We start from the raw sequence: 13,707 nt of genomic DNA, 5'->3' as shown, positions 1-13,707 counted from the left end.
GGGGCAGATGCTGCAGGTTGGAGCATCTGAGCTAACTGGAGATTGCTCAGACAAACCTATCTTAGCCCATTGAAAGACTGCAAGCTGCAACGTGCAATACAATACTTTGCGGTACTAAAGGACCTTCTGAATGAGGGTCTCACATTAATTAATTAAGCCTCAGAGCACCTAGAAGGAAAATCTATCCTATTTTACCAGCAAGTGCAATGAGTATGCAAAGGTCACAGAGAATAGAGGAGCAAATGAAAGAGAGATCCTGGTGTCCTGACTCCTGACTCCTTGCTGCATCTATTAGCTCATGAGTCCCCTACAAAGGACATACCTGGAGGACAAAAGGTGACCCACAGCCATGCCCCGAGGGGTACCGCACTGAGAGGTTTAATAAGGTGCAGAAGAATGACTAGCAGGGTTACACAGATTGATGCAGGTCAGTAAAGAATATGGCATTAAGAAAATTGATCCTTTCAAAGCCTCCAGCCACATCTTATGTCAGAACCAGACGTGACTTGTGTCTGTGTTTCATACGATACCACCAAGTATCCACCAAAGGGCTTTCCTTCATGTTTAAATAATGAAATGCAATGTAATGCCGACAGGTGCTTTTTCACAGGGAGAAGGGAGACGAAGGCGAAGTGTTTGGGTGGGCTGAGACAGAGCCCGGGTCTTCTCTGCCTCTCCCACCCCTCCCTACCCTCCCCTGCCCGCATGGCTCGCAAGCAGGAGGTCACCAGTGGCTGGATGTGCCCGTCTGTCTGCAGTGCCAAGGAGACAAGCACATGGGCACTGGAAGAGAGAGTAATCCGTATGTGATTGGGGTGTGCGTGCGCAACATAGCAGCTACGGTGTCTGTGCAAAAGACGGGAGGCTGTCATGGGGAAGAAAAAGAAATGTGCTTTACAGGTCATCATGGAAGATGGTTTGTATCACTACGAGATCATTTCAGTTTGGATGCTGCCAAATACTTGAGAAAATGTCTCATGACTTTCCAAGCACGTCATTTTGCATCTCTCAAAGATCATGCAATTTCAGTTTGCTCATGCAGGGAACTTTTGTCAGTTTGCCAAACTAAAGTAAATATTAAGAGCATCACTGTAGGAAAAGAATATAATGTATAATCAATAAGGGATGTTCTGCCAAGCTCAGCTCGCATTTAAGGACTAGCTGTGTAAAGCACCGCCTGTGTAAATCCCAGCAACAAATGCAATTACTCTTTGTTCTTTGTCTTGCAGCTGGAATAGAGATTGATGGACAAGTCGAAAGTGACACAGAGAGTGAAGGTAACGTAGAGATTAAAAAATGCGGTCTTGTTTGAAATACAGGAGGTGATACCTTTTCTTTTCCTCTCTGGCTTGTGACTTACTCTACAACAGCAACCGTTTCATGAGCTACTTGTAAGCAAGCAGATTTTTCCCTTTAGGTTTGACTTATAATAGTGATATGTAAACCACTATTCTTAAGCAGTCTGTCCCTTTTCATCCACATTCCTAGAGTAGGAGGCTGTCAGATCCCACGTCCCTTGGCAGTCATCCCTAGTAAACCAGGCATCGCAGTAAAGCATCACCCTATGCAGGGCTGGAACTGCTTTGCACTGCACCGAGGTCCTGCTTGCCCTCCCTGTAAAGCTTGCTTAGACCATAACACACTGGTATCTTGATTAATCATGACCACAAGAAGATAAAAATGAAAATGGATTGGAGGCAGACTGATGGCTGTTAGGAAAATCAGGAAGAGCCAGTGACAGTATTAAAAACAGCTTTAACCCTGTGTGTATAGTAAATGAAGAGAAATAGTTAAGGGGTAAGATTATAACACTAAATAAAGAGAGATAGCTAAGAGATAAGATCATAACAGCACTGGATAGGTGATATGAATGTACTGCAAAAATGGTTGACAACCGTGTCTGTATGATCCATAAAATATGAGAAAGTAATTAGCAAATTACTGGGATTTATTTTTTTAATCATACCCACCTTTCCCATACAGGCAAACAAGGAAATAAGATTAAAGTAACAAATTAATGCTCCACATTTAATCTAATATTCGATAGGTTGCAAATGAAAACCGTGATAGTTGGCTGCCCAAAATGAACATTTTCCCAAAGAGGGTAGGTGGTCCTTTGACCTAGATCGCTAACTGAAATTCAGCTGAGATGCATCATTACATAGTAACTGAAACCTACCTAATGGCTCTTGAGAAATAAGTTGAAAGCTCCTTCTCATTCCCAGTGACAAGTGTGACAACCACCACCTACTAATTTTTTACCACTAGCAAGCAAAAACTGTTTTCTTGTTATTAATTTCTAACTTTTCACCAAAACAAAAATGCAGATACTCAAATTATTTTTGCTTCTATTTTCCTCGCTTATTAGGCTGCTCATTTTTCACTCTGGATCCTACTCCAGCACAATTTCCTTCTTCCATTACAATTTCTCCAACCCTGGGGAAAATGCCAAAATTACAAATTCTTTTTTTTTTTTTTGTTTGAACACTCTATTTTCATCAGTAAGAAATTTTGGAAAATTAGAGAATTTTCCAAAAAGAATCTGGAAAACTTACTATTGATTTTAATGCACTTGGTGGTAAAGGGATGGTGGGGCTTGAGGTTTTTTGAATGGTTTTTTTCCCCTTTCCATAATATTCTGCAGTTAAATCATGCTCCATTTCAATCCTTCAAACTGGAAGCACTTCCAACTTCTGGACAAATGAGTTTTTTAGCTTGCAATGCCAATAAGAATGAAATGTGCATCAGAGACTATCTGTTTTTTTTCTTCTCTGGATATAGACCTTCCTATAGAAAAGAAAACTCAGAGAAACAAGACCTGGTGCTGCCTAAGCTGTACCCTTTCTCTATATAAATAGAAGACCTCCATCCCCAGCCTTGAAAAGTAAACAGCTTTCAAGGACGTTGCACCAACAAGCACACTATACACTCTTTTAACTGTCTGCAATTTCTGTTTCCATTGCTCTGGTGTGTTTACAGGTCAGGAAGATGTCTGTGCTCTCTAATGGATGGGCTTTTGCATTTGTAACTAATTTCCAGTTTTCTTATGGTCACATATCAGTCACTGATGTGCTAAAAGAAATCGTACTGTCTTATATGGGAGTTGCATAACCAAGGAGTTGGACGTGGTTCTTGGACAGGGCACAACGCAAAGCCCATCGAGGTCAACGGGTGTCTGCTCATTGTCTTGGCCAGGGTTTGCATCAGGCATCCTGACTGCCTGCGCTTTTCTGATGAATCCTTATTTTGCCAGCATGGAAAGCTAAGTGTTTCCCAAAGTACTTGTTTTTTACCCTTGCAGAAGATGAAGTAAAGGACAAGACACCTAAGAAACAGCCCCTCAGGGAAACCGGCAGAGCAAGCAGACTTGAAAGGAAAAAGCAAGAGAAAAACAAAGATGATGATGAGAGCAAAGAGGAAGACAGTTGTAGCCAACAAAACAGAGCTTCTAGGAGAAAAAACTACCAAAGAAAAAACAGTGATGGAAAAAAGGCAGGAGAGGAAGGAAGCCGGCAGAGAGAGAGAGGCAAAAAGGCTCCTACCAAAGAGCAAAAGGAGTCAGAAAACAAAGCAAGGAAAACAAACAAGAAAGGAAAGGAGGGGGAGAACAAACAGAAGACAGGCAGGAAAAACAGGTAATTAAACAATCCCTGAGTACGGTGCTTTGTGTCAGACTGGCAGCAGTATCAACATGCCAGTGGCGTATGGGTTAGAACTGCAAAACCAATAGACTGCAAATAAGTTACTGCTCTCCAAAAGAGATACAACAGTGGAAAACAATAGTGTAAAATGCCACACAACCAAACTGTTTCCAAGGTCTTCTGTCGTTATCGTTTCTCAGCCAGGATCAGATCCATGCATGTAGTGGAGTCCTAGCGCCTACAGCTGGGGGTAGAAAAGCACTCTTAAACAAGACAGCTTGTGCGACTCAGACCTGGGCACATTTTTTTGGTTGTTGTATGGAAACATTCAGGTTAAAATGGATCTCTCATGTTTTCAAGTCTCTTCTTCTTCCAAATCTTGCTTCTCCCAACCCTCTGCTTCTCCCCATATCTTCCATTTCCTTCTGACGATGTGAAAAACATTTCTCCAGAGCCAGCTGTAGCCCTAGGCAATGCTTCTGTAGCTGAAGCATGATCCAAAGCACAAAGTTGGGCGAGTTATTGTGAGGCGCAATCGCCTCTTCATTATCCTGGCTGGAAGCAGCCTTGCCCTGAGTGCAAAGGGGTCGTGCTGGCATCACACCGATCCAGGGGACAGTGAGGCACTGTGCCCACATCAGAGTGGGATCCCCGGGGGCCAGCGGCACTGTGCCCACCCCAAGCAAGACCTTCCCTCAAACTCCTGTGAGTTTTTCTATTTTGTGCCCTTTATTTTGTCTCTCCCAGTACTTCTTCTGCTTCTTCCAACTCATCCGACGAGGAGTCACTGTCAGAGGAAGAGCTCGCAATGCTGATGGAGCAGGTGGAGCAAAAGAAAAAACTGATTTCCACCATGAGGAACAAGCCCTGGAGGATGGTGAAGAAGCTCTCGGTGCTCAGGTACCTATCACACCAGGAACCCACACCCCTGGGGTCTTTGCTGACTGTCAGATGCACTTTGCCTTTCCTAGAAATTGCATATTTGCTGCTGCTACTGTAACACCCCAGTCTCAGAAAAAGCGACCGGCAGAGCCTGGCCAGCCTGTCTGGGTTTAAATGATCAGAGTTAAAATGTGGAATTTGATTTTCAGGCTCTGTAACCAAAGAACGGACAAGGTGCAAATCTGTTCAACTGATACCCATGGCCAGGTCATTCTACCCTTGTATTTAAAACCAAATGACTCACTACTGTCAGGCTACTTGTTAAAGCAAACTCTGTGCCCTGGTTTGCTTATTCATGCCCATTGTCAGACAGAAATCAGAGCAGCAAAGCACCATGTTACTTCACACCCCTGGGACAGGGCTGCTTGGAAAAAATGCTGTATTATTTGCAGAGGTTTATGGAGCAAACATAATATTGCCACCCAGCCCACACTGAATGTGGGAACAACTCAGGCAGCTGCAGAGCCCCCTTAGTGCAGGGCAATGGGGGGCAGTGGGGCAGGGCAGGCCAGGGAAATCAAAACCCACAGGTCAACAGGGAGCAGCTGATAAAAAATCATTCCCATGTCTAGGCAATGATTCAAATCCCAGCTCTATTGGTTAAAAATCCTCTGAAACCCCTTTCTACCAGGAGAGCTTTCAAAATAGCATTGCAAGGCATGCACAGCCCCACAGGGAGTGGTGATGTCCCCTCTCCATGTTTGCCAAGAGGCTCCTCAGAGCTGCAGTGACCAGGCTGTGAAGGCTGGCAGTCACTGTGTGTCTCTGCTTCTCTCTTTTACACCCTGAAGGCCAAGACCTGCTCCATCTTCCATTAAAATCAAGAGCCTTGAACACTGCCAAGTATTTCTGAAAATCTGGGTAAAGATCTATAGAAGGAAACTGTATTAAAGCAGCTTTTCTGTCTCACAGGCATGCTACGGGCCTGAGCTCATTACAAATTAAATCTTATGACCCTAAAAGTCCAAAGTTCTGCAAGAAAAGAAAAAAAAGCAAAGCAGTATTATTTCTGACATATTTTCCCTTTGGTGTAGGATTCTGGCTAAAATTCTGCCTAGGATCACGTTTGATAACATACCTCCATCCTTTCATCTTATCCCTGGAACCATGGCAATCATTACCACCCGCTAATGAACCTAAACAAAATTGTTGCATTGCTTGTGCAGGGGTCTCCAGAAAAGCTTTCAGGGTGCTGTATATTCATTAGTTATTTTGGCTGCACAAACTCAACCCTGAGACAAGAAAGGATTAGCCCCATTGCACAGATGAGGAATGCGAAACACAAAGAGAGCGAAACTATATGTTCAAGACTTAGAAATCTCACTTTAGGTTTACAAATAAAGTTGCAGGTGATTTTCCCAAGGTTATGGGCTGAACTAGCCAACTATTTCTACCAAGTAGAAGTCCGTCTTTCCCACAGGCTTAGGATTGCAAAAGACCTCCCAACTCATGAAATTTAATCTCTTCTCATGATGTATTAGCAACACCAATATACGATACAATTTTATTCACAAACTCAGCATACTCTAACAGTATCTACCTAGGTTCTTTTCTCTGTATTTCCCTTTGAAATCCTACTCTAAAACTAATTTCAATTTGCAGCTTGATTTTACTCCTGACTAGTGCACACTCATTTCTCTGGCGCTGAGATTATCCTGTTGTGCCAATTGCACATCTCTGATATTTATCCAGGGAGGTGTTCATGGAAGGAAATTCTGCATCCTCTTGGAATTTGTTTCACTAGACAATGTTATTTTCTTCTTGACCAATGCACCAGGAGAGAGAAGTTATAGCAGGCATACTGGGGTAGGAGAGCTCTGGAGTGAGAGGAGCAGGCGGGCTTTTGGTCTACGCTCGGGAAGAAGTGTGGAACGAGATTTGGGACACATCTCTGCATGACCATGAGTGCTTTGGGGACTTGTTAGCTAGCCCTGTGTGGGTGTGCGAGTTCTACATGATCCAGCAACACCACCAGCAGATAGCAGCCAGAACCCTGGTGGCAGCGTGGGGTGTGGAGAGAGACCAAACCCCCACCTTTGCATGAGCGCAGCTGCTTTCCCACCAGTGCAGGCAGAGGTGAAAAGCTAAAGACCCCGTTGCTGTTTCAATAACCTGCTTGTTTATTTTCCAATTAGGGAGGCACAAGCTTTTGTAGAGAAGTTTGAAGGAGCTCTGGGAAAAGGGAAAGGCAAAAAGTTGTATGCGTATAAGATGATGATGGCAAAGGTAAGTGCTGCAATGATGTCAGGAAAAAGGTTGGATACCTGGTTATGTATTCAGCACATTTTTGGTAGAGTTTATTGACCTCTGTTTGGCCAAAGAGACACCAGGAAATCAGAACAAAACATCCTGCCAGCATTCAAAAAAATACTAGCCAGCTTCAAATCTATGTCTATTACAGAAAGAACATGGGAAAATTTCCCCCCACCTGAATCTCATTGCAACCTTCCCTGAAGCAAGGGAGGGTTTGCAGGAGCAGGGAAAACTATGGCTTTCCAGTTGCAATCTCCAAAACCTTGATCTGTGAGACAAGGTACCCCTAAAGGGGAGAGAGGCCATGCCAAACTTTTGCACTGCCCCATGGACTCCTGTAAAATTTCGTCTTCCCTGGTAATGAGGAGATAACAGGGAGAATGATGACTATTTTAAGACTGAAGTTGGTAGCCAAGTTGCATGTTGTCATGGAGATTATATTGAGAAGTGAAAAACGGAGCCAGGCCTGAGATGAAGAAATCAATGAGAGTTTAGCCACTGGTCTGATGAGGAAGGATTCAAGCTCAGTATTTTATCAAATTAAATTTTGTTTTAAATAAAGTTGGTTCAGCATCAATTCTTTCAATCCAGAGCTAGGTTTGAATTTTCCACCCCTATATAATATGGTAAACTCATAGCACAACTGCAGCTTTCCAAAAGCCTGGGAAGGTTAAAACTCAGATAATGAATGTGAACACTTGGGCTTGGGGGGCTTTTGGATTGAAGGTAGTTTCTGAAATAGTCCTAAAAATCAGACCCAGACCAGAGTCTTTGCTTTGGACTTTACACCCACTCCTAGCAATGCTACCAAACCCTGACATTAGAAAGCCCTGCAGACAAAGCAGCCTCCCTCTTCACACCTCTCTGCTCACTGCAATGTTTTCTTGTTTCAGAAATGGGTGAAATTTAAGAGAGACTTTGACAATTTCAAAACCCAGTGCATACCCTGGGAGATGAAGATAAAAGAAGTGGAGAGTAAGTGGAAGTTGCTGTGCGGTGGCAATGAGACATTTTGTAAGATAGCTTTGCCTTCATCCAAACAATGCTCCACCTCCCTGGTCCCTAGTCTCTGCTCGCCCTGGGCACCAGTGCCAAACGAGGAGCACACACCCTGGGCAGCTCTGGGCTTTGCTGTCTCCATCAGTGGTGGGGACTGTCGGGAGGGTCCTGGGCAACACATTGGGGAAACATGAGGGTAAAGGGGGGTAAAGGGGCCCAGGTCTTGCTGAGGACAGTTTAACCCTCCTAAACTCCTAACCATGAAGTGTCTTCTGGTTTAAGGTCACTTTGGCTCCTCAGTCGCTTCCTACTTCATATTTCTGCGGTGGATGTATGGAGTAAATCTTGTCCTTTTTGGGTTAATATTTGGACTGGTTATAATTCCAGAGGTAAGTGCTTAATTCTCCTTTCAGTAATATCTTGCCTGTTGCTTAACATGAACATGAAACTGATAGCACAAACAAGTGTCTTATAACAGGCAGTGCTTTAGAAAAATGAAATGTGTAAGAACAATTCTTTACAAAGAACAACTTACAAGGCTTTTACTGACACAGGAGCAAAAGTCAGATTGAAATCAGGAGACCTAAAAAGCTATCAAAGATCCTGCCCATCCAGCAGCTAAAACAGGAGCTCAAAAACCTAATTTAAGGCTAGCCTTACATTTTGACTAAAGTGAAAAACATGATCTCTGAATCCTAGGTACAAACTCAGGTCCGTAAGAGCCATAAGAAATGGACTGTGCTCTGAAAGTGATTAAGAAACCCTCCCCTTTTGGGCCCTCCCAGGGGCACGGCCCTGGGGCGGCAGCCACGGCACAGCCCCGCAGGAGGAGCCCTCGAGGGAAGGAACAAACAATTTCCCAGCACTTTGCCAACTAACATTTGTTTGGGAAATAACCCTTTTCTGTACTTTTAATTCAGATGATTCACAAGGAAGAGTTTTATTTTTAGCTTTTCTATTTCTCACTGTTCTTGGAGAAGGAAAAGGATCTCATCGCCAACTTTATATGATCGTTTATTGAAGAATTTTTTAATGTAGCCATTACAGCTCTGGCTAAATTACTCAGTGCAGTCTTTAAAGGCTGTGCAATCTGCAGACAGTGGCATCTGTTCTGTTCAACGCAGATTTTTATGGAGCAAAAAATGCATCACAGAGTCTCTCCTGAGGACCGTGCTTTTGTTCCCCTTAATGTGGTTGCTCACACTGTAGAAAGTAAAAGCTGTGTTTCCTCCCAGGATGAAGAGATATAACCATTAGCACTGAACAATACAAATGTATTTTGTTAGGAACTATGCATATGGTAGAAGACTAAACAGCTTTAGTCTTTAAAGTATGTGTACTGTTACTCATTGCCTACTGAGCTGTTACGATATGGAGAATAGCTGGGCAACAAACATTTAACCATAAATTATTTTGAAATTAATTAGATAGCCCTAAAAATTAAGTGACAGATTATATCCTAGGACCTTTCTAGGCTATAAATGCTAATGAGATATTTTGGGATAGGCACCAGTCAGAGTCTGCTTGTAAATATATTAACTCTCCATAGCCCTTGATGTTCTCTGTCTGGACTTCAATAGCTGCTGGACTTGCTGCAAGACCGTCTTTGCGTGGTGCCATCAGGAGAGGCTGTACCATGAAAACTGTTCTTTGTATCATTTTGTCATACGCTTTTTGCTCAAGCCTAACTGCCCTTCACCTCACCTTGAGATCATTTTTCAATTCAAGACTATATAATACAAAATATACTGCAAGCTCGACCCAATGCTTTTGACTTCTCTCAAAGGAGGAGTCCTGCATAAACAGATGAAGCTAATCCCTTTATTGCGTTAGACCCATGAAGTTCAAGCAAAGAACTTCTTGCTAAACTAAGGACATTTAAACTGGAGCTCTTCATTGAGGGATACAGTTCCTTGGCAAAATACCTCCTGTGCAATGGATGTTACCAGGGAAAGGGAAGTCCTCTGGTTATTTGGGTGAAATTAATTCTAAATATTTTAAACCGCTGCTCTGGTATTAAGAAATAAAATATATATTAAAATCAACAAAAAGGAAAACCAACCAAAAGCAAACCAAAAGGGACTCATTAAGAATAAAACTCAAAAAAACTGTACAGTGTGTTATACTATACATGCATCACTGTTATTAATGTTCACCAGGTCCTGATGGGAATGCCATACGGGAGCATGCCAAGGAAAACTGTACCCCGGGCTGAACAAGCAAGAGCTATGGATTTTTCAGTTCTTTGGGATTTTGAGGTAAGCACAGGAGCATTAATCGTAAGAGATCAGTTGAATACCTCCTAAAACCCTTCAGAAGTTAGTGGCACTACAGGGATGAATTTGTTCCAAGATAAACCAACAATGCACCTATTTCTTCCAGAAGATGAAGACATCTGCTGCCACGAAAGCTTTCTGGTTCCCCAGAGTTTTCTGGCCAAAACAGCATGTGCACATGCAGGCACCTGCATATGGATTTGAACCACTTCCAGATACAAATGTGCTGGCTGGCATATGTCACACGTGTGTGTGTATACACACAAACACACACAGACATATATTTCTCGGGTTCGCAGGAACAAAGCAGGTGCACTTTTGTTCCAAAGGGGACATATCCCATCCCAACATGGCTGGCTAACACCACCTGAAATGTGTCTGTCTGGGGTCAATGAGGTGCAACAGGACAAAATAAAATCCACTAAGGCCAGTGGAGTTATACAGTTCCACACTGAAGGAAGTTAAAGCAGATTTAGGAATCCCATGTCCTTTTATTTACAGAGTATTTTTATTCACGAAGCACAAGAAGCCAAAGTTAGGTTTTTCCATGAGCATCAGTAGAAGCAGGTGACTATGTAAACTGCCCAGTGATGAGCTCAGTGCAACTCACTTAAACCACATTCACAGAGTTGCCTTGTGAACTCAGGCAAAAAAAAGATCCTTTTTCAGAGGAAAAAACACCCAATAAATACATTTCTGCTGTATTTTAAATCTACATAGAACAATCTATAGAAATTTATATCATCATCTCACATTCATAATGTAGAATTTTATTCTGAAAAAAACAAAAAATGTTGTATGCACAAGAGCCATTTTACTTCCAACTAGAAAGGCAGCCAGCACACAGGTGAAACGTGAGAGCTGCTCCGAACCAGGCAGCCGGAAGGCGAGTTCAAGCTGTGGACCCCCTTCGCGGGCAGGAGGCACCTTGCCGTACCACTGAAGTTGCTCATAGCCTTGGGAAGGGGATCACTCCCCATGTCCTTGCCATCCCTGTTCCCCTGAAATATTTATATGAGCCTGAAGCTGGAACCAAAGTTTAGGACTTGCACCCAAAGGGAAAGCCTGAGTTTCCAGCCACCCACGAGCGCTTAGCTGCGACCCTGACTCACACCGCCCTCCCCCCCCCCAGTTACTCTTTGCCTTTGAAGATTTAGGCCAAAGGGATTAAGTGTTTTTAGGGGATGGCCCAAAAAAGAAAAAGATGTGTGCAGGGGGTGAAGATACTTTGCTGTGGCCAATACCTTGGGATCTGACTTTCAAAGCTGCTACTTCTGGAAATATTTTTTAAATGCTTGCTGGCGCTGGCCCACATATTACAAGCGTGGGACCCAGTTCTTCTGTAATAAAACCCATCACAATTTCCTTAGCTAAAAGAAACCCCAACAACTACTTTAATGTAAGCCAGATTATTTAAATGAATGTATTAATAAGGCTTCAAATACTGGTGTGTCCAGGAAGCTGACAGGGCCAGACCTTCGTTCACCACCCATTTTCTGCTGAGGATCCTTTCAGCTCTTGCTCTCCCAGCACTTCCACCCACTTGCCAGAATCCAAAATTCAGAGGTGAATTAGCAACATTTTGAATAACATTGCACTGAATGAAAAGCTCATTTGAGCAGCACACTGTCAAAATACAAGCAGCAGCATTTAAACTCATTTGTCCAGAAAAAAAAAAAAAACAAAATAAAACCCCAAAACAAACAAAAAAAACCCTGGAGGAGTGTTGCTGAACTGCAGCTGCTGATTTCGTCTGGCAGACCATAAACTATACACATATCAGCAAGGAAATTTGCTCTTGGATGAGGCTGTACCATTGCATGAAAGGCTGGCTACCGTGACCTGCCAGTCTCCTGCCTGTGGCTTGGTACATACATCTACATTCCCCTGCTGTCACCAAGGGTTTGATCCTCTGAACCCCTCTGCCATACGGGTCCCCATCCCGTACCCACTCCCTTGCTGCTTGACAGCAGGGAGCAATCACGCAAGCTTGAGAAGCAATCTCCAGCTACGGGGCAACGATGTATACCTATATGCTCTGCAGCCAGATGTTAAATAAAGCCCTTCACAGAGGCTTGCCCTTTAAAAATGAATAGATGCTTACTCCAGCGTGCTCCACAGGAGAGGTGCAATGGGGAAACATATTTCAGAGCAGGCATAAAATGAAGAGTCAATACTGTGATCCTGAAAAATACATTTCAAGAGAGAGGAGCCAGGAAAATGTATGCTTTGGCAGCAAGGAGGTCACATCATGGATTTCTAGAGGAGTGGAAAGGAATAAATCTCACTTGGACACCAGACACCATGTCTCACAGATGGAGTTTAAAGAACATACTGGATGATGTGGGCAGAGAAACTCATTTTTCAGTCCCCGCCATTTGATGAATCAAAAAGACAAAGGTTTGGGATTACAACCTTAGAAAAAAACTTCACTTAGCGCCTTCCAGGAACATTATCTTTATATTTTATGAGGCTTTTTTCATTGCACCTCCCCAGCACACGTTATACATAACACACTACGAGCCCCAAGCAGCCATGCTGTGGTGTGCCAGCCACGGGCTTGCTGCATTTCCTTGAGTGGCTCAGCAGCACTGGCAGAAACATGTGCAGAGTTGTCCTGTACCTGTGGCACTGCGCTTTGTGCAGGGCAAACACGCAGCTAATGTGGCACCCAGGGATACCAAAGCTTTATATTAGGTTAGGAATAAAAAACCTAGTGCTTTGAGGGAGCTTAGTCTAATTGATTAAATGAAGGCGGTCAAACACCGGAGGAGAGGCCCAGAAAGGTTGTGGGATCTCCATCCTTGGAGATTTTCAAAACTCAGTTGGACATGGCCCTAAGCCACAGCACTTCATTTTGAAATTGGCTCTGCTTTGAGCAGGGGGCTTGATTAGATGACCTCCAGAGGTCCTTTCCCATGTAAATTATTCAATGTCTCTAAACAAGATCCATTACACAGCCTCTGATACGAGCTTCAAGTTATGTCTCAATTTTGGTCTTTCCAAAGGCTTGATCAGAGGGGGGGCTTGCTCAACTATCATGGCCAGACTGATTAACTACACTTAACTTATGAGCTGAAAGACAGCAGGCAAAAAATAGAGATGTACAGTATGCAATGATAATTGGATGAGGTATGACAGAAAAATAGGGAGAGATTGCTAATGCAGATTAGGAGATATGCACACTCATTGAATGCCCAACGGTTTGTACAGCAAAAAATAGATACTTGAGACAACATGGTTGATATTGTATCTGAGCTCTGCTTTCCACGGGAAAGTAATGCTTTGATTTTAGTGTTTAGTTATATTTGCTCTGCAGGTGGTAGCCAGTAAAAGGAACTAAATCTGCAGGGTATCAAGCATCAGCTGCCTCCTAACTGAAAGGAAAAGTTTCATATCATGGTGGGAAACCTCTTTGCTACAGCATTTCTACAAGGTCTGAGTGTTTGATACTGGCTTAGAGAAGCAGGTGGGCTATAGCCACAAAGAGCAAAAAGGAGGTTTTTCTGTGAGGGATGAAACAGTGATGGGTAAAACCTACATTTTAGTTTTGAGCCAGTATCCTCTAACGTGCTTTCCCTCTTCTCCCCTCTCTC

At 43.3% G+C, this 13,707-nt stretch overlaps 1 protein-coding gene across 1 annotated transcript in view; it reads left to right on the top strand.

Moving 5' to 3' along the window:
* The first annotated feature begins 870 nt into the window (after nt 1–870).
* TMC2 (transmembrane channel like 2) overlaps nt 871–13,707 on the top strand; it is a 34,466-nt gene continuing 21,629 nt past the window's right edge. Inside the window, exons 1-8 of the mRNA XM_076332299.1 lie at nt 871–916; nt 1,230–1,277; nt 3,302–3,635; nt 4,389–4,541; nt 6,719–6,809; nt 7,730–7,811; nt 8,118–8,224; nt 9,995–10,093. Of these exons, the coding sequence (XP_076188414.1) occupies nt 871–916; nt 1,230–1,277; nt 3,302–3,635; nt 4,389–4,541; nt 6,719–6,809; nt 7,730–7,811; nt 8,118–8,224; nt 9,995–10,093 (960 nt within the window). The remainder of the gene's footprint in view (nt 917–1,229; nt 1,278–3,301; nt 3,636–4,388; nt 4,542–6,718; nt 6,810–7,729; nt 7,812–8,117; nt 8,225–9,994; nt 10,094–13,707) is intronic.

Source organism: Aptenodytes patagonicus, chromosome 2 (genome assembly GCF_965638725.1).
Source record: "Aptenodytes patagonicus chromosome 2, bAptPat1.pri.cur, whole genome shotgun sequence".
NCBI classification, from domain to species: domain Eukaryota; kingdom Metazoa; phylum Chordata; class Aves; order Sphenisciformes; family Spheniscidae; genus Aptenodytes; species Aptenodytes patagonicus.
This window is presented reverse-complemented; position numbering and strand designations above follow the sequence as displayed.